The sequence below is a fragment of the Hypanus sabinus genome, chromosome 16 (genome assembly GCF_030144855.1).
Source record: "Hypanus sabinus isolate sHypSab1 chromosome 16, sHypSab1.hap1, whole genome shotgun sequence".
Taxonomy (NCBI): domain Eukaryota; kingdom Metazoa; phylum Chordata; class Chondrichthyes; order Myliobatiformes; family Dasyatidae; genus Hypanus; species Hypanus sabinus.
In genome coordinates this window covers 84,508,803-84,529,249 of record NC_082721.1, presented here as the reverse complement: position 1 = coordinate 84,529,249, position 20,447 = coordinate 84,508,803, and the positions used below count along the sequence as shown (strand labels likewise).

At 39.9% G+C, this 20,447-nt stretch overlaps 1 protein-coding gene across 2 annotated transcripts in view; it reads left to right on the top strand.

Moving 5' to 3' along the window:
- The window catches only part of dnmt1 (DNA (cytosine-5-)-methyltransferase 1), a 71,743-nt gene that overhangs the window by 35,333 nt on the left and 15,963 nt on the right, over nucleotides 1–20,447 (top strand). For both annotated transcript variants that reach the window (XM_059992327.1, XM_059992329.1), the window contains exons 12-24: nucleotides 734–826; nucleotides 2,490–2,641; nucleotides 3,180–3,367; nucleotides 3,861–4,038; nucleotides 5,056–5,153; nucleotides 5,602–5,758; nucleotides 10,984–11,099; nucleotides 11,690–11,891; nucleotides 13,016–13,155; nucleotides 16,415–16,591; nucleotides 18,600–18,824; nucleotides 19,169–19,361; nucleotides 20,230–20,320. In XM_059992327.1, the coding sequence (XP_059848310.1) occupies nucleotides 734–826; nucleotides 2,490–2,641; nucleotides 3,180–3,367; nucleotides 3,861–4,038; nucleotides 5,056–5,153; nucleotides 5,602–5,758; nucleotides 10,984–11,099; nucleotides 11,690–11,891; nucleotides 13,016–13,155; nucleotides 16,415–16,591; nucleotides 18,600–18,824; nucleotides 19,169–19,361; nucleotides 20,230–20,320 (2,010 nt within the window). The remainder of the gene's footprint in view (nucleotides 1–733; nucleotides 827–2,489; nucleotides 2,642–3,179; nucleotides 3,368–3,860; nucleotides 4,039–5,055; nucleotides 5,154–5,601; nucleotides 5,759–10,983; nucleotides 11,100–11,689; nucleotides 11,892–13,015; nucleotides 13,156–16,414; nucleotides 16,592–18,599; nucleotides 18,825–19,168; nucleotides 19,362–20,229; nucleotides 20,321–20,447) is intronic.

Below are 20,447 nucleotides of genomic sequence, written 5' to 3'. Positions count from 1 at the left end.
ACTTAACCCAGGCATGGATGGAGAGCGTGCAAGCCGGCCGGATTCGAACTCAGGACCTCTTGCCCCAAAGTCCAGCAATGATACCACTACGCCACCAGCCAGTATACTCTGGATTAGTAGTCCAATAGTTTAGTTGTTGTCACAGTTACTATACTTTGGAGCAGCAGTTCCTGATTTGGGTTCCATGGACTGCACATTGAATAAAAAGGTTGAGAACCCCTGCCTTGGAGGAGTGCTGATAGCATGCTGAAAGAGGGAACACTCTGTTCACTAACAGAGTTAGAACACCACCAGCCAGTAGTTAATGGTAGGTGCATGTTGAATAAAAAGGTTGAGAACCCCTGCCTTGGAGGAGTGCTGCTGAAAGAGAGAACTCTGCCCACTAAAGTGTTGTGCAATACACTTCCTGGGAAGTGTTTCTTTCGAATTTTTAAATCGCACAGTAAATGAAACCAAATATTGGAAGTGACCACCCTGTTCCTGTCTTTCACAAGGTGACTTTTTTCAAAATCAGAGTAGGCATTATGCCTGACTGAAATGCTAGGGTTAACATCTCCTTGGTGGTGTTGAAGTTTGATTTGTTTCCATATGCTTACCGTTGCCTCTGTCCTGTTTGTGGAGTGTGACCAATATTGGGTTCATTAGGGTGCTTCCATTCATGGAAACATGGTGAGGTATGATAATGCACAGTGAGAAATGAGTGTTTTTTTTTTGTTTGTTCCCTTTTACACAGGTGGAGTCAGAGCAAAAAAACTAGGACCAATAAACGCCTGGTGGATAACGGGTTTTGATGGTGGAGAAAAGGCTTTGATTGGGTTTACAACAGGTAAGGAACAGTAGGGCCATTAACACTTCAGTTTTGGTTCTGATCTAAAGCGTGTAGTTTTGATTTGTGCATTGTTGTGTAGCAGATTTGAAAGATGAGGAATTTGCAACAACGATTAGATGATTTTTTTTGTGTTTTCCTTCAGACATCTGCTGCAACTTTTATGACTTGTGTGTGGCTCTTTGTGCAGCAGATTAAAATGTCTGACAGGGTTGTGGATCCATTCAGTGAGTTCAGGTGAGGCTGTGTGAGCCACAGTGAAGCTGGCTAGGGCAAGAATTCATGATACAACTTAAATGCTGATCGGTTTAGTTGTAATCCTAGTTGCATCTTTATTTCAAAGTACATTTATTATCAAAATATGTATACCATTTATAACCTTGAGATTCATCTTGTAGTCAGCTGTAAAACAAAGAAACTCAATAGAATTCATAAAAAACCCCACACTACAAAGAAGCCATGCATCCAATGTGCGAAAAAGAAAAAGACGTTGTGCAAGCAATCAAAAAAAAGCAAACAATTCACAGAACATGAACCACAGATCCCATAAAGTAAGTCCACAGCCATGTAACCGGTTCAGCACTGCGGCCAGTCCAGGAGCCCAATAGCAGCAGGCCACTACTGTGGAGCCAGGCGGAGTGCTGAGCCAGAGTAGTGAGTCTGTCCTCTGCCTCAACATCTTAATCTTTTAAATCTGGTTCGACGCTTAAATCGGTCAAACGTCAACTCATTGTCCACTCTTGAGCCCAGACCCCATCACTTCAGTCCAGTCCCGGACCTGCTCCAGCAACAGCTGCCTGAGTTGTACCTGCATTCTCAATATTCCAGGTACCGCAGAACACCTCCCAGCAGGAAATTACAGGCTGGGGATTACAGTGATCGTAGTCCGGAGGAAGTATAATTAGTCGAATTGTTAGTAGTTCCATTTGCTGCCAGCAAAGCTTGGCTGTGATTTTGCAGAAAGTGTTCTGTTTCTTCTTTGCAGTTGGTGATTCCATCTTGCTTGCTTTGCGCTTAAACATTTCAAAGTTGGACTGTCTTACAGAGGGCACTTTCAGCCACGCACTAAATGTTTTACTTTGAAGTGCATTAGATGTCCTAGTGTGATGGCAATTGTTGTACATGATTCCTTGCCTTGTCTGTAGAGAGTTTCTGCTGATTAGAATAAAAAATGGTAATCCCTGGCTGATTGTTAACCATTGTTGTACGCGTGTGAGTTGTATTTTCCGGCTGATGTGATGCTCTGCTAAGAGAGGAATATGACACAAATGGACATTTAACCTGGTCTGGGCTTCACTTATTAGTTGGTTAAATTTTGTTTTCTCTGCAATAGTTGAAGAACTTTGTGTTAATATTTTCATTACTTGTGTGCAGTACATACTGCATTGTTGAGCCTAAGCTTGTACCTTTCATTGCCACCTGATTTCTACCCTTTTAGTGTAAAAGTACTGGCACATTTGTTTGGATTTTCATCAACACCAATTTAAGTGAGGTGGGGGGGTATCTACAAATGTGACATTGAATAGTTAAGCTAAGGGATGTTGAAAACAAATTTAGCTTCCTGTGCTGAGCAGAGCAACTCCTTCATTTTAGTAATGGGCAGTAGTGGTAAAGGAGTATTTTGGGTGATCTGATAACATCAAAGTGTTTCTTCCATCTCTAGCATTTGCTGATTATATATTAATGGATCCCAGTGATGAATATGCAACCATCTTTGCTGTGATGCAAGAGAAAATCCACATAAGTAAAATAGTTATAGAGTTTCTACAGAATAATCCTGATTCCACTTATGAAGACCTGCTAAACAAGATAGAAGTAAGTACTATGCTAATTTAATTTCAACAAAAACTAGCAGAAAAATGTTTTGTGGGACCTGTTATAATCAACCCAGTCAAGAAAGATCAACCAACCTCTTCTGTAAGTTACAGCTCAGAAAGTGTTCCTCCAAGAACTTTTAAAATAATGAGTAGTTTTGCCTTCAGCCATTTCTGATGTGGAGTTACACACAAAGTTTCCTTTGTCAGTGTATTTTTCTTCCTCCTCCTCTTACCCCTGTTATCTATATCCATGTCCATTAGTTTTTGATAACTTCTAAAATAGGACCTTCCTATGCTGTCTGTGCTTCTCCGTAATTACATCTATATGCAATGTCCCCTCATCCAAACAAAGATTTCCCAGCCAAGCCCAAACCTTAATAATAAATGTGAGGAAATATGAAGAAAAATATTCCTTGCCCTGGGATAGATTGCTTATGTCATTTGTAAATTATTTCAACATTTACAATATCTTTAGTTGTGTTACTTTCAGAACAGTGGTGACCTGCTGTGATTAAATCTGAAATTTCTTTTGACAGACTACAGTGCCTCCTGCTGGACTGAATTTCTCCCGCTTCACCGAGGATTCACTGCTGAGACACGCTCAGTTTGTTGTGGAACAAGTGGAGAGCTATGATGAGGCTGGTGATGATGACGAACAGCCAATTATTATAACTCCTTGTATGAGAGATCTGATCAAGCTGGCTGGTGTCACTCTTGGAAAAAGGTAATTACTTTGATTAGAAGTCTATGGGGAAAAATATTAAAGGAGCAAAATCCAATATATCTGAGACCTAAAATATTTGATTTCTTGAGCTGGAGAAACAAAATCGTGTCCAAAACTTTGGAGAGATACATGGCAGTAGAGAAATGGGATGATCCAAGCAGAATTCAAGACCCCAACCCAGCTATTTTTTCCATCCCACAGTGGGTGGATGCTTCCTGATACTGAGGGTTAGCAAAAGGTGAGTTCTGATTGGTTGACTTACCTCATTAGATCTACATTGATAGAATCCTTTTGGAAATACTGCCCTTGCCTGTGAACTGCATATCAGATTTTTGCCATTGATGCAATCCATTGTGCCTCTACTTGCTGTTCAAGGCAGTAGTACTTGATTAGATATTTGCTTACCGTAGCCACATAGGAAGTATTTTAGTTTGAAGAGATGGAATACACAAGACTTTGAGTATCGCCTTCACTTTGGCTGTTTTGTTTCTAGACGAGCAGCAAGACGACAAGCTATACGTCACCCTACCAAGATCGATAAGGACAAGGGGCCCACAAAAGCCACTACCACCAAACTGGTATATCAGATATTTGATACCTTCTTCTCTGAAGAAATTGAACAGAATGACAAAGATACTGTTTCAAAGCGCAGGCGCTGTGGAGTGTGTGAGGTATGTGCTGTGTGAATCAATGTTGTTGTCTGGGGTGTATTATATTTGGTAGAACAATTTATTACCATTTTACAGATTAGTGGTATTTATGAGGAGTTTATTGGAAAGCTAGATTGTTATAATCCAAAAGCAACTTTCACTTTGAGATCATGAAATAAGAAATTAACAGGGGCCTCTGCTCTCATTGATGTCAGTCTGTCCATCAAATACTCATTGCAGAAAAATTGTTGCAGGCTGGTCAGGCTCTTCATGTAAAGAATAGCAGGGTTCCCTTGATAACAAAGTCAAGTATGGCTTGCATGGTGCTGCTGCTTAAGATTTCTATCTTTGACTGCTTGATCATAGACCTCAGTGGCTGAGATTGCACACTGAAGTTTTTTATACATACATTCTTACATGATTTAAGGTTGTATTGTAAATGAGACTTGTCAGTCTCTGTCAGATCCTGTCCAATTATTTTTGCTAATTAGATTTTTTGAATTATAATTTGGAGTAAGATTATCTGAATTATAACTGAATTATTATTCTTGGCCCAAGAGTCTTAATAAGCCATCGGGCTACCATTCAACCTCACTTGCATTTTCTCAAAGCCAGAGAAAACAGCAGATGCTGACAGTCAGAAATAAAAACAAATTTTGGGAATAGTCAGAAGATGAGGTGGCAGCGGGTAGGGGAAGAGAGAATGGAATTAATGCTTTAGATAGATGACTATAATTATTCATCAACTTGGTAGATTGCCTGTTTCTCTTGCTCTAAGTCCCAGATCTGAAGAGTAGTTCTGACATTTTCTATTTTTCTTTATTGTTATAGTTAATGATTTAATTATGTTTATTTAAGTATTTATGTGAATATAAGCTATGACATGTAACTGAGGGAGGGATCTCTTATCATCTTCCATCAGTAGTGATGTTGACATATGAGGCTGTAATTTTGAAGAAGAGTTAAGAGGACTCAAAGAATACAGCCATTTATTGTTTGCTCTTTTACACAGCCTTGTTTTAAATTATTTTGAAATAGGTTTGTCAACAGCCTGACTGTGGGAAGTGCAAAGCTTGTAAGGATATGGTGAAGTTTGGGGGCTCGGGTCGTAACAAACAAGCCTGCTTACAAAGAAGGTAAAAATAACTTGTTTCATTATACAATATTAAATTATTGTCGCATGACTGAAGTGACATTTTTCTGCCAGAGACTTTAATGGTTTTAGCTACTAATGATTAATATAGACTTAATAATTTTCTAAACATTCAGGAATATCTGAATCGGTGGTTTTCATTGAATTGATTTTGTGGTTATAATATCGTTTCAACCTCTTGAGGTATACTCTCATGGTCAAAGAAATGGGCAAGCTGCGATCGGTGAGCTCACAGGCAAAGATTTTGTTGCAGTTTGTTTGCAGGTTTTGGATGTATTGATGGGTTATAAGCGGAGGATGAATAAGATATAAATGTGTTCAAGCAACTAATGGTGGTGCACTGTATAAAATTGATGGAAAGCAGATCCTTTAAAGACAAAAGCTCTGTTTGACCATGCAGTGTGAATAAGTGCTGTATGTTTTTTTTTAAGGTGTCCAAATCTGGCTGTGAAGGAGGCTGATGAAGATGATGAGAATGATGAGGATGATTCTGAGATCATTGACAAAGCTTCTCCTAAAAGAATGTTGCAGGGTAGAAAAAAGAAACAGTCAAAAAGCCGCATCTCTTGGATTGGAGAGCCAATCAAGGTAAACCATGTTTAATTCCCAATATTGGTCTAAAGCCAGGCATTGGACTTCGACCTACTCGACTCTGCACTCTCAATTCTGTTTCATTTGAGAGGAGTTTCTCTGTTTCTGCTTTAGTGGAGTGTTGAAACCACAAAGAGCTCTGATTTATGACGTGCTTTGTGCCTTTCGAATGTCCTCGGTGTAATTAATGCACATTGAATTTGTGCAGACTTTCAGTCAACAATAATAGAATAGTACTTGCCACCAGCCTCTGAGTAACAAGCTAACAAATCTTGCGGTATAGATTACACTTTTCTGATACCGTTTCCTGTGAGGAGTCGTCATGGTGTCTATAATGCCAAACGTCAGGCTCTCTGAGTACCACGCAGGTGAGGGTAGAGATTAATGGTCACAGGTAGCTAATATTTTATAACATTATACACATTTTTATACAAATTGGGACATACATAGTTGGTGTCCAGTTAAAATCTCAGTCATGTGTCAATAAATGAACAGCGGTTTTTACAGTGACAATGATGTGCAGAAAGATGACACGTATTACATCGCTTGTGGTGGGGCAGTATGACTGCACGTGCATGTTCCAGTAATCAGTTATAATGTAATTAAAGTCACTGCCAAAATAACAGCTTCTTTCTTTAAGAACAACAGGGTAATTTAACTATTAATTAGAAACAAACATTGACCACAGTTCTGTCCGTATCCCCAGGATTGAGCACCATCCATTGTTTATGCATTTAAACCCATTTAGTCCTTTGAGCCTTAGTTTAATGAATCATTAAAACAACAGTACCTTTGACAGTGCAACAGATTTCTTCATCTAATAGTGGGGTATCAATTTAGAAAATACTCAAATCAAGTAACATTCTAACTTTGACCTTGGTCTGAATTTAATGTGGAGCGAAGCCAGTAGAACATTTAACATAGAAACAGAAAACCTACAGCACAATACAGGCCCTTCAGCCCACAAAGCTGTGCCAAACATGTCCTTACTTTAAAATTATCTAGGGTTACCCATAGCCTTCTATTTTTCTGAGTTCCGCGTACCTGTCCAGGAGTCTTTTAAAAGACCCTATCATATCCACCTCTACCACTGTCACCGGTAGCCCATTCCACACACTCACCACGCTCTGTGTTTTTAAAAAAAAATCGTACCCCTGACATCTCTGTACCTACTTCCAAGCACCTTAAAACTGTGACCTTTCATGCTAGCCATTTCAGGTCCCTAATCCAGGAACATCCTTGTAAATCTCCTCTGCACCCTTCCTATGGTTTCCACATCCTTCCTGTAGTGAGGTGACCAGAACTGAGCACAGTAGTCCAAGTGGGGTCTGTCCAGGGTCCTATATAGCTGCAACATTACCTCTCAGCTTCTAAACTCAATCCCACGATTGATGAAGGCCAGTGCACTGTATGCTTTCTTAGTCACAGAGTCAACCTGCGCGGCAGTCTTGTGTGTTCTATGAACTCAGACCACAAGATCCCTCTGATCCTCCACACTGCCAAGAGTCTTACCATTAATACTATATTCTGCCATCATATTTGACTTACCAAAATGAACCACCTCACACTTATCTGGGTTGAACTTCATCTGCCACTTCTCAGCCCAGTTTTGCATCCTATCAATGTCCCGTTGTAACCTCTGACAGGCCTGCACACTATCCACAACACCTCCAACCCTTGTGTCATCAGCAAACTTACTAACCCATCCCTCCACTTCCTCATCCAGGTCATTTATAAAAATGACAAAGAGTAAGGGTCCCATAACAGATCCTGAGGCCAACTGGTGACTGACCTCCATGCAGAATATGACCCGTATACAACTACTCTTTGCCTTATGTGGGCAAGCCAGTTCTAGATCCACAAAGCAATGTCCCCTTGGATTCCATGACTCCTTATTTTCTCAAGCCTTACATGGCGTACCTTGTCAAATGCCTTGCTGAAGTCCATATGTACCACATCTATTGCTCTACCTTCATCAATGTGTTTAGTCACATTCTCAAAAAAATTCAATCAGCTCGTAAGGCGTGGCCTGCCTTTCACAAAGCCATGTTGACTATTCCTAGTCATATTATGCCTCTCCAAATGTTCATAAATCCTGCCTCTCAGGATCTTCTCCATCAGCTTACCAATCACTGAAGTAAGACCTACTGGTCTATAATTTCCTGGGCTATCTCTATTCCCGTTCTTGATCAAGGGAACAACATCCGCAATGATCCAGTCCTCTGGAACCTCTCTCGTCCCCATTGATGATGCAAAGATCGCCAGAGGCTCAGCACTCTCCTCCCTCGCCTCCCACAGTAGCCTGGGTTACATTGCGTCCGGTGCCGGTGACTTATCCAACTCGATGCTTTCCAAAAGTTCCAGCACATCCTCTTTCTTAATATTTACATGCTCAAGCTTTTCAGTCCACTCTAAGTTATCCCTACAATCGCCATGATTCTTTTCCATAGTGAATACTGAAACAAAGTACTCATTAAGTACCTCTGCTATCTCCTCTGGTTCCATACGCACTTTTCCACTGTCACACTTGATTGGTCCTATTCTCTCACGTCTTATCCTCTTGCTCTTCATGTACTTGTAGAATGCCTTAGGGTTTTCCTTAATCCTGTCTGCCAAGGCCTTCTCATGGCCCCTCTGGTTCTCCTAATTCCTTTAAGTTCCTTTTATAATCTATCATTACCTAGCTTTTTGAACCTTTCGTAAGCTCTTCTTTTCTTCTTAACTAGATTTACAACAGCCTTTGTACACCACAGTTCCTGTACCCTACCATCCTTTCCTGTCTCATTCGAAAGTACCTATGCAGAATTCCACGCAAATATCCCCTGAACATTTGTCACATTTCTTCCGTACATTTCTCTGAGAACATCTGTTCCCAATTTATGCTTCCAGGTTCTTGCCTGATAGCCTCATATTTCCCCTTACTCCAATTAAACACTTTCCTAACTAGTCTGTTCCTATCACTATCTCCAAAATGCTCTCCCACTGAGAGATCTGACACCTGACCAGATTCATTTCCCAATACCAGATCATGTACAACCTCTCCTCTTGTAGGCTTATCTGCATATTGTGTCAAGAAACCTTCTTGAACACGCCTAACAAACTCCACCCCATCTAAACCCTTTGCTCGAGGGACATTCCAGTCAATATTTGGGAAATTAAAATTTCCCACCATGACAACCCTGTTATTATTACACCTTTCCAGAATCTATCTTCCTATCTGCTCCTCAATGTCCCTGTTACTATTGGGTGGTCTATGAAAAACACCCAGTAGAGTTATTGACCACTTCCTGTTCGTAACTTCCACCCACAGAGACTCCATAGACAGTCCCTCCGTGTCTTCTTCCTTTTCTGCAGCCGTGACACTATCTCTGATCAACAGTGCCACACCCCCACCTCTTTTGCCTCCCTCCCTGTCCTTTCTGAAAGATCTAAAGCCTGGCACTTGAAGTAATCATTCTTGTCCCTGAGCCATCCAAGTCTCTGGAATGGCTACAACATCATATCTCCAAGTACTGATCCACGCTCTAAGCTCATCCGCTTTGTTCCTAATACTCCTTGCATTAAAATAGACACATCTCAAACCATCAGTCCAAGTGTGTTCCTTCTCTATCACCCGCCTATCCGCCCTCTCGCACTGTCTCCAAGCTTTCCTTTTGTGAGCCAACTGCCTCTTAACCTGTCTCTTCAGTTTGGTTCCCACCCCCCAGCAATCCTAGTTTAAGCTCACCCCAATAGCCTTAGCAAACCTCCCCGCCAGGATATTGGTCCCCCCCAGGATTTAAGTGCAAACCGTCCTTTTTGTACAGGTCACTTTTGCCCCAAAAGAGGTCCCAGTGATCCAGAAATCTGAATCCCTGCCCTCTGCTCCAATCCCTCACCCACGCATTTATCCTCCACCTCACTCTATTGCTATACTCACTGTCATGTGCACAGCCAGTAATCCCGAGATGACTACCTTTGTGGTCCTGCTTCTCAACTTCCTTCCTAACTCCCTGTAGTCTGGTTTCAGGACCTCCTCCCTTTTCCTGCCTGTGTTGTTGGTACCAATCTGTACCACGACCTCTGGCTGTTGTTCTTCCCACTTCAGGATATAGTGAACGCGATCAGAAATATCCCAGACCCTAGCAACTGGGTGGCAAACTACCATCCGTGCTTCTTTCTTGTGTCCACAGAATTGCTTGTCTGACCTCCTAACTATAGAGTCCCCTATCACTGCTGCCTTCCTCTTCCCTTCTGTACCCTTCTGAGCCACAGGGCCAGACTCTGTGCCAGAGGCGCGGCCACTGCCGCTTCCCCCAGCAGTACTCGAGCAGGAGTACTTATTGTCAAGGGGTACTCTCTAGTGTCTGACTCCTGCCCTTCCCTCTCCTCTCCTGACTGTTACCTGCTTATCTGTCTCCCTAGGTCTCGGTGTGACTACCTGCCTATAGCTTCTCTCTATCACCTCCTCACTCTCCCTGACCAGACGAAGGTTGTCAAGCTGCAGCTCGACACACCTGTTGCAGATTTGGCCATCTGGAAGTCTCTAGAACTTCCCACATCGGACACCGAGCATAGAACACTGGTCTCACACACTTTCTTCTTGTCTATGTTCTACACAGATAACCTACCTCGCCTCAACCCATCATTGCTGAAGCCCCATTGAGCCAAAGCCTTTCTACTCTGTCGCCCACTCTAAAAGGTGTTTCCTTTTAAACTTTTCTCGCTGTTCTCAATGGCTGAGGTCCAGGCGCTTGCGCAGTTGTGCCCCCATCAAACTCCTGAAAAAATAGCATTTGTTCAACATTTACTTGGTCATTAATTGTGTGATGAGAGAAACTGGTTTAAATGCCCAAAAAAAAAAATTTTAAAAGAGCATTTCCCTCTCTGCTGTACCCTGATGCACATATTTGCGGTTTGGAGGGAAACTGTTGTATAAGCTCATTTCCTTGCTACACTGGGGAAATAGTAATTTTCTCTCGCACCCGTTTATACTTTCCTGTGTACGTGTTTACACTTCTCCCCTCTGTAATGAACAAATCAGCCAAATTAGTGACTGCTGGTCTCCTTCCTTGTCTCCTATCAATGCAGCTCCTTGTAACAATATAGTACCAACTTGATGGGTTTCTTAATGTACATGTCAATGGACTGTTGAAATAGAAGTGATGTTTGCAGCCTATTTAATGGAATGTTTTGAAAGTGTAAATAGACAATAAACTCCATTGCCTGATGCTCATTTTCAGTCTGATGGAAGGAAAACCTATTACCAGAAAGTGTCTGTTGACGATGAAACTCTGACAATCAATGACTGTGTGGCAGTCAGCCCAGATGACCCCACCAAGCCCCTTTACTTAGCAAGGTTGGTATTTTTTTAAAGTCTAGGGTTTTGTAACAAACCCAGAATGACAACTGTGGTCACTGGGTTTTCACAAATCTTTTGATTTCTTGCTGTATGTGTTCATCATACTAATACTTTCATGTCTGTGCTCGGAAGTTTATATTTGAGGTAACACAAAGCACTGAGGGAACTCAGCATGTCAGCCAGCATCCTGATGGGGAAATAGATAGTCCAAATTCCAGGTCAAGACCCTTCATCTGCTGTCCAGAGCTTTCTAAGAATTACAACGTAGCCATTGCAGAGAATGGGTGGGGTTCAATTTTATTGCATTTGCAGAGCTGGAGTCCCCTTCACTGAAAAGTTAGAAGATGATTACACATCAGTCTTTTAAGCTGTCCTCCAGTTGCTGTGGGTTGACTTTCAACTCTGCCTCAGTGATGTTATTGATTTGACAAGAAATGCACTGTATTCAGATTTCCTGGCCTGTGATTAGGTGACAGGTTAGCTCTTTTGCCACACGTATCATCCAAGGTGTTTCGATGTTCCGAAAGTTATGATTGAGCACTTCTTGACTTTCAGGTAAATAATGGTATTTTTACAATTTTCTACAGAATTACATCAATGTGGGAAGATGTTGGTGGGAAGATGTTCCATGCAAATTGGTTTTGCCGTGGCACAGATACGGTGCTAGGTGAGACCTCAGATCCACTTGAGCTCTTTCTAGTGGATGAGTGTGAAGACATGCAGTTATCTTACGTAGACAGCAAAGTTAAAGTTATCCACAAGGCTGCCTCAGAAAACTGGGCATTGGAGGTGAGGAAACTGAAAACCAAATCATTAGCTTTCTGTCTAATTGATTACATGGAGCCAAATTAGTGTACAGCTTGAGGTCTATAAATTGAAAATTGTTTTTAATGTATAAGTATGGTTCTACAATGTCTTTGAGGCTGGCTTTTCAAACTTTGCTCATGTAATTTCCAATTACCTATGTACTTATGTCACCCAAGTTACTATTAGACTGTTTCAAGTGGCACTTGATTTACTTCCTGCTTTTAAAAAAAAAATTCTTTTTTATATTGGACATCTTAAAGCCTTGAGATGAATCAAACTGTTAATTCTGTACTTGGATGCTTTAGATATCATCAGTAGAAGAAAAGACACAATTCATAATCTTTCTTTCTTGGCCTTGCAGTGTCTTAGCTAGTACACTGTCAAGCAAAACTTGCCAAAAAAAGTAAGGAAAGATTATCCTAGAACGGTATTGATTTTTAAAATTACCATTCATATTAGGTTATCTTAGTGCTTTGCACAATAGACTGTATTACATGTAAAAAAATAGAAAAAATATTACTTGGCAAGTTCTCCATAATAGCATGTGAAAATATGAAACACAAGATTTTTTTTTAAATCCTGGACACAACACTACTAGTGCTCTTCAAAATTGTGCTGTAGAATATTTTGGGTTCACATGAGAAACAAGTCCAGACCTTGGTTTAACATCACTCTACAACAAATTGTAACACTCCCACTGGGCGCCAGCCTTTGTTTTTGTGGTTAAGTCTCTAGACTGGTAATTGAACTCGTGATCGTCTGGCTTGGAGGCAAGAGTGTGACATACTATAGTAATTGGTGAGGAATGGGTATCTGCCTAACCCTTCTCACCAACTCTTTAACTGAACTTTAGAAATATAATTTATTATTTAATACAGATGCATGATTTAATTGATCTTACTGATCCCCAAAAATGGTGCAATTAAAGAAATCCTGCAACAAAATCCTACAAAGAAATTACTTAATCAGCAAACTAGAATTTAAACAACTTGGAGCACAAGATAACATTGAGCACTGCTGCCTTCAGCATTAGTCTTTTGTTGGTATAAGTACTAAGTGACATTTAGTACACTCTGAAGTGGGAAATTCATTCTTGTACATCCTAGAGTGGAATAGATAATGATTTTGAGCTGAAAATGGTTGAAGATGATGGAAAGACCTACTTCTACCAGATGTGGTATGATCCAGAGTATTCACGATTCCAAATTCCTCCTGGCTTTGAATCAACAGAGGAGAATAAGTACAAGTAAGTAAAGTGAGACTCGCCATTCTGCAGTCACTTTCATTGTGTCTAAAAATGCTCTACAACTCTGCATCCTTTTGAAGTGTAATACAAGATATTTGCATGCAGTAAGCTTGCAGAGACAGCAATCTTCAGTTTCAGTGTTAATTAGAAATAAATATGGACCCAAGGTATTGGTGATCAAATGCTCCCACCCTAGCCTACCTATTTCTTTAAAATGGCACCATGGGGCTCATATGTGGTCACCTGACAATAGGAGGACACATTTAATGTATTATTGGAACAGTGGGTCCAAAGGTGCAGCACTCCTCTGAACTACAGTACTGTGCAAATGTTTTTGGCATATATAGCTAGCGTGCCCAGGTTGTGCATAATACTGTATATTGGTTAAAAGGAAGTTGGAAAACAGAAATAAGAGGACTTAGCTTTGTATTATCATAGTAGTATTAAGTTTTATTTGGTAACTGGAAAGAGGTAATATACTGTGTAAAAGTCTTAGGCACCCTAGTTATTTATGTGCCCAAGACTTTTGCACAGTACTGTATATTTAAACATCCAGCTCATTTCAGTTCTGAAGTCTGTCTTGAAACTTGGATCTACATTTTTAAGTCAGGAAAATTGTTCTTTTGCGATTTTGGGGAGACCTTTCATTGGTAACCATGCTTTTTTAAAAAACTCTTTAAACTGTTTAAACTGAATTCATGTGGTCCTTTCCAATCCCTGTGATGTTTTTAGGGCACAAGTGCATGTTAGGTCCAGTATTGGAAGCTAATTCTCCAAAACTAGTTGTATTGAAAAGGAAGAGAAACTGATTAAGGATATGTCGTATCAAGAGCTTTAAAGGCAAGAGTTTATGAAATAAGTTGTTTTTTCTAAATCCATTTGTGGGTTCATTGAGATCAGCAGTGTTGATGAATGAAAGAAAACAGATCTGGAGTTGAACATATTCTGAAATAAGAACATGGTTGATCTGAAGTTTGGCCTCAAATTTACATTCATGCTAATTTCCTATCTGATTCCCATTGTAGTCCACAAACATAATCTCATCCTTTAACTGATTTCTTCTTGCTTCCATAGTCTTCTGAAATTAGAGGCTTCCAAAGATTCACCATAGAGTAAAGAAATTTCTCTTCATCACAGCCTTTAAAGGCTAACCCTTTACCTTGAGATTATTTCCCCTTATTCACAGCATCCCTTCTTATCAGTATGCAGAGGATCTTATTTTTAATGAACTCTAGAAAGCATGATCCCAGTCTGTACATCCGTTGTTAGATAACCTGTAAATCCTTAAAAATTCATTCTAGTGAACCTTCCGTGCATTTCTTCCAATGCAAGTACATCTTTCTTAAATTACACAGAACTGTAAGTATTCCTAGTGCAGCCTCACTAAGCTCTGTGTAGTTGCAGCAATATTTCCCTGTGTATGTACTTCACTCCCCTTACAGGAAAGCCCATATCCCTTTTGCTTTCCAGATTGATTGCTCTACCTGTATGCTGTGTTTGTTCTCATGCAAGAATTTTGAAGGCTTCTTGAAATGCCTGCTCCTTTACCTGGATTTCATCTACACAGTGATTGGGCATTACAGTCGGCCCTCCTTATCCGCGAGAGATTGGTTCCGGGACCCTTCGCGGATAGCAAAAAACGCGGATGCTCAAATCCCTTATTCAGCCTGTCTCAGTGCAGTGGACCTTAGGACCCAGCGGAACTCCAGACTATATTTAACCTGTCTCAGTGCGGTGGACATTAGGACCTGGCAGCTGAGCTCTGAATCCACAGTGTTTCTGTTCACGAAAATAATCACGATCATGATTGAAAATAAAGTGGAAATAATAAAGTGATTGGAAAGAGGTGAAATGCCATCGGTCATTATAAAAGCATTAGACTACATCGAATTTATCCTTGAAACAATTTTAAAGGATAAAGTGAGAAAGGCCCTGCCCCAATGAAAACTACAATTATTATTAAGCAACGCAGTGGTTTAATTATTGGGTTTTGAGTTTTTGATCCTCCACATCAACCCAGCCAGTTGGAGAGCGCCCTCGGGAGCAATCTTTCACTGGCTTGCGCTCGGGAACTTCCATTCCTGAGCCCGGCGCCAAAACATATGTTCTTAAGTGTTTTATATGCATAGAAAGGTAAAATATATACTAAGACAAACATTTGACTAACTGACGCTAAATGATACTGGATGTACCTGTTCCGACTTAGTAAGAGAACTTACGATTTTTTTCGATCCATGAAAACCCACACACGTCCTCCCATATACTTTTAAGTCATCTCTAGATTATATATAATACTTAATACAATGTAAATGCTATGTAAAATAGTTTACTGCATTGTTTAGGGAATAATGACAAGGAAAAAGTCTGTAGGTGCTCAAACAACAAGTGCTGGAAGAGCACTTCCGGGTTTTCTCGATTTGCGGATGCAGAACCCATGGATAAGGAGGGCTGACTGTACTTAGCCAAGTGGCTCAAATATTTCAATTCTCAGCAGTGACCTTGTTAAATCCTTAAATGACTCGATTTCCTTTCTTGAAATCACTCTCTTGCTTGTCTCGAGGATTATTTTACCACTCAAGTCAATATATGGTCAGAGTGGAAGATCCACAATTGTTTATTGTTACTCTAGATCCAAAGCAAAATAGCACAATAAACATAAAAAAACAAAATAAGTATAAAAGCAATCCTGTAAAACACAATGTACCAGTAACTTCAGTTCAGATATTTGACAAAAGAATATTAAAGTCTTGATGTCCAGGATTAATTATCAAATAAATAATACAGTACAACTCCTGACTCTGTTTTTGTATGAATGGTTTATATCTCCTGAATTTGTGCACTTGTCTTCTGTGTGATAGGATTATTTCCAAGTCTAACTCATGCTTGTTATAGTAATACAGTGCAGAAAGGCTCACCACTTCCATGCTGAACTTTTGCCCACTATGTTGATCCCAGTTGCCTACTTAAGTACCTTCCAATGCTTTGCCCATTTAAGTACCTCGCTTGAATCCAGATACCAATCAAAGCATATTTTAATAAAAAAAACAACTCTTGGATCCCCTTTAAAACTCTTCCTCAGCCCTGTTGTTGAGGTGGAAAAGATAACTTTGATCAAGTATTTTGCCTAAGATTGTACTAGCATTAGATGGAGATACTAAAATTCTTAAAGATGTACTACTGATTGCAAATATTTTGTAATGCAGATTTTTAAATTGATTACCATTATACTTTTTTTTAATTGTTCTTCTGGGATGCTTAGATTCTGTGACAGCTGTGCTCGGTTAGCTGAAATCAGACAGCGAGAAATGCCACGGGTGCTGGAACCACTAGAGGTAAAGGATGATTCAAAGGTTTTCTACTCATTGGCTTCTAAGAATGGAACGCAATATAAAGTTGGAGATGGTGTTTACCTTCTACAAGATGCATTCTCATTCAGGTAATATACTTCCCATATCTGGTTCCACTTCATTCCTTTTGATACCTACTCTCTCCCCTCTTCACCCTATTCCTACTGCCCATTTGCTCCTGTCACCTTTCTAAAATTCCCCATCCCTTTTCCCCATATGGTTCCACCTGTCATCTACCACCTTTGCCCCTTCCTCTCACCTCCCTTTTATACTGGCAATCTACCCTTTACTGGCTTTGTACTAATGTAGGCTTTCAATCTGAAAGGTCAACCATCCGTTTGCACAGACCACAGTTCCTGCTTAGCCTGCTGAATTCCTCCAGCTGTTTGGGTTTTTCTTCAGATTCCAGCATCTGCAATACTTTGTGTCTCCAATGTATTCCCTTTCTCCAGTACTTATTTGATGTTCGGAGCTATAGGCTTGTATTCTTATGGTTTATTCAACACTATACAACTGGACTATCTCAGTAATGAGAAGTTCACATCAAATGATAAATTTAGTGCTTCTGAACGATTAATCTGGAAGCCTATTAAAGGCAAAAGTTAGTGATTTTAATTTGTGGATCAAAACTTTGTATTTTTAAAGAAACTAAAATGATTAATTGGAATGACCAAGTAAATACATACTGTTTTAGTATTGCGTGATTTGGGATTATTTTATTTTATTAAGATACAACATGGAATAGGTCTTTCCAGTCCATCGAGACACGTTACCCAGCAACTCCCCATTAAGCCCTAGCCTAATCATGGGACAGTTTACAATAGCCAATTAACCTACCGTCCGTTATGTCTTTGTATTGTGGGAGAAAACACATAGAGTCGTGGAGAGGACATACACACTCTTTACAGGCAGCGGTGGGTTTGAACCCGGTCCAATTACTCTTCTTAATTCTTAAAGCAAATCATTTCTTTGACATAATACAGTTTATAACTAAGAAGTTTTCTACCAAGTGGATCTTTTTCAATGATTAGCAGTTAAATCCATACACATTCATATTATGGATGTTTCTTCCTCTGTCGGGTTTCTCATGATTCTGCCATTTTAATTTGCAACTGAGGTAATCTTTTTTTCTTCTGTAATCCTTTCATACCCTCTTTCATCTCATAGCATCATCCAAGGTCATTTTGATTCTCTGATTTTCTATGTTATCACATATTTATTCTGTATCCTTTCATTTTTGTCTCAGTTAAATTCTAACTTGTCATGAGAGATCAGTAATACAAAGTGATTCTGTCCATGGATGCTGTGTGGCCTACTGAGTTTTCTTTCCATTTCTGTTTTCATGTTGATTTGTTTTTTATTTTATTTAGAGATGTGGGAGAAGTCTTTCTGGCTCTTCAAGCCTCGCCACCCAGCATCTCTAGTTTAACTCCAACCTAATCACAGGACAATTTACAATGACCAGTTAACCTACCTGGTACGGCTTTAGACTGTGGGAGGAAACTGGAGCCTCCACGGGTGGGGGCGGGGTGCTACAAAGAGGATGCTGGGATTGAACTTTGAACTCCATCCCGAGATGTAATTGCGTTGCTGCGCTACCGTGGCACCCCGGGAACAATAGTTATCCCAAGTATGTGTACGCAAACACACTAAATGACATTCACCATTCTTACAGCCACAGTCTTGAAAATGTATTTGTACAGATACATTTTTATCAATATTTTGTTGCAGTCTTCTAATAGAGAACATTGTGCTTCTACTGCTTAACCTTGTGCTTTCAAAACACGTCAATGCTTAAGTTTCAATGGAAGCAGTGTGCCTAGCCAATATTGTTATCGGGAAATGTGTTAATACTTTTAGATTATGGGGCATATTAAGGATGTGTTGAGTGCAATGTATTAAATGCCTTTATTTGTGGGGGGGGGGGGGGTTGTTATGTGGGAGGGTCCATGCCCTATCCTGCATGAATAACAAGACCAAAGTGTACAAGCATGACCAAAGGAAGGAATTTCATACACAAATTAGTTTCTCCCCATTCTTTATCTCCATTAATGGTTCATCTGTAATAACTATCCACCATGGGTGTCTTGTTTTCAGTGTTAAACCATCCAGTCCTGGCAAGCGACCAATAAAAAAAGATGATGTGGATGAGGACCTTTACCCTGAGTACTATCGCAAGTCATCTGATTATATCAAAGGCAGCAACCTTGATATTCCTGAACCATTCCGGATCGGCCGAATTCAAGAAATCTTCTGTCTCAAGCGTAGCAACGGAAAACCCAATGAAGCAGATATTAAGCTTCGAATCAATAAATTCTACAGGTGACTAGAACTCCTTGATACCAGCCTGCAGCAAGTAATTCTGTTTGCATTCTCTGTTTTGTTAACTAATTGATCAGTTTCATAAGGCCATGAGACTATGGAGCAGAATTGGGCCATTTGCCCATCCAGTCTACTCTGCCATTCAATCACGGCTGGTTTTTATTTAGAGATAAAGCACAGTAACAGGCTTTACAGTCCAACTATTATGGACAGTCACTGTGCCTGCAAGAAAATGAATCTCAGGGTTGTATATGGTGATCTTATTGTACTTTGAAAGTAAATTTGCTTTGCACTTTGCATTGCTTGGAGAGTTAGGGTGCATTGATTGATGGTTTTTCTTACAGAGCTGAGAACACGCACAAGGGCCTTAAAGCTAGTTACCACACTGATATCAACCTCTTATACTGGAGTGATGAACAAGTTACTGTGGACTTCAAAGATATCCAAGGACGCTGTACTGTAGAATATGGAGAAGATCTCTCTATGTCCATTCAGGAATACTGTGCTGGAGGCCCAGACAGATTCTATTTCTTAGAAGTAAGATCTATTAGAAAATATTTTGATTAGATACATAATTCATTTTTTAATGGTTGTTAATACAAGTGGCAGGAAAACAATACAAATAACGCTGGGATCTTTAAAAATAATGTTCCTTCTTTCAGATTGGTTTTTGTATTCTGTTGGATTCCATAATTCAGAATTACCCGTTAAGTACTAAAAACCTGCTTTGTGGTATTGCTTCATTCCCATTGTGTTGTATCCTCGTATTACTTTAGCAACTGCTTGGCTTTCACATACGAGACAAACTGAAGTTTGGTTGCCTTTCAAAATTATAAAATAAAACCCACTGCTGCTATTCCAGAAACTTTAAAGATACGTTGGTTAAGGAATAAATGATCACTTTTTTTGTTACTTAATTGATGCTGGTGAGGATATGTGAAGAGATTGCCTTGCACCTTTCCAACATTTTAATAGTGAATACATTTCAGAACTACTGGATTGGCTGTAAAGTGCCTTGAGGTATCCAGAGGACTCACTAGGTGCTAATTATAAATAAGTTGTCTCTGTAATCAATTTGCAAAGATGCTGAATGCTGATCATCTAAAAGATGATCATAGATGGTTGTGCTAATAACTCCCTTCATATCACTGCATTCAACACAGAATGCAAATCCACTCCTAGATGTGCATAGTATACCCCCATTTTCCATTACTGTGTATCACGGTGTATTTTAGACAAAGTTTTATTTTCTGTTCAACATCATATCATCTTGTGCTAAATTAGTGTCCATTTTAGATAGACATGGATACCAAAACAATGCAGCTAAAAAGATGCTTCTGAAAATGTACTCACTTTGATCATTGTGTTTGGGTCCTCAAAACATCTACTTGTCATTACTTCACAGGCCTACAATGCAAAGACGAAATCCTTTGAAGACCCCCCAAACCATGCCCGCAGCTCAGCCAACAAAGGCAAGGGTAAAGGGAAAGGCAAAGGTATGGTGTTTAGAGCTTGCTGGTCACTTGCAATGTTACTAATTAGTGACATTACAAACGTAATCTTGTAGGTTGATGCACTTCCATCAGTACTGTGAAAAGTTTTTAAAAAACGAAACAAGTTTTA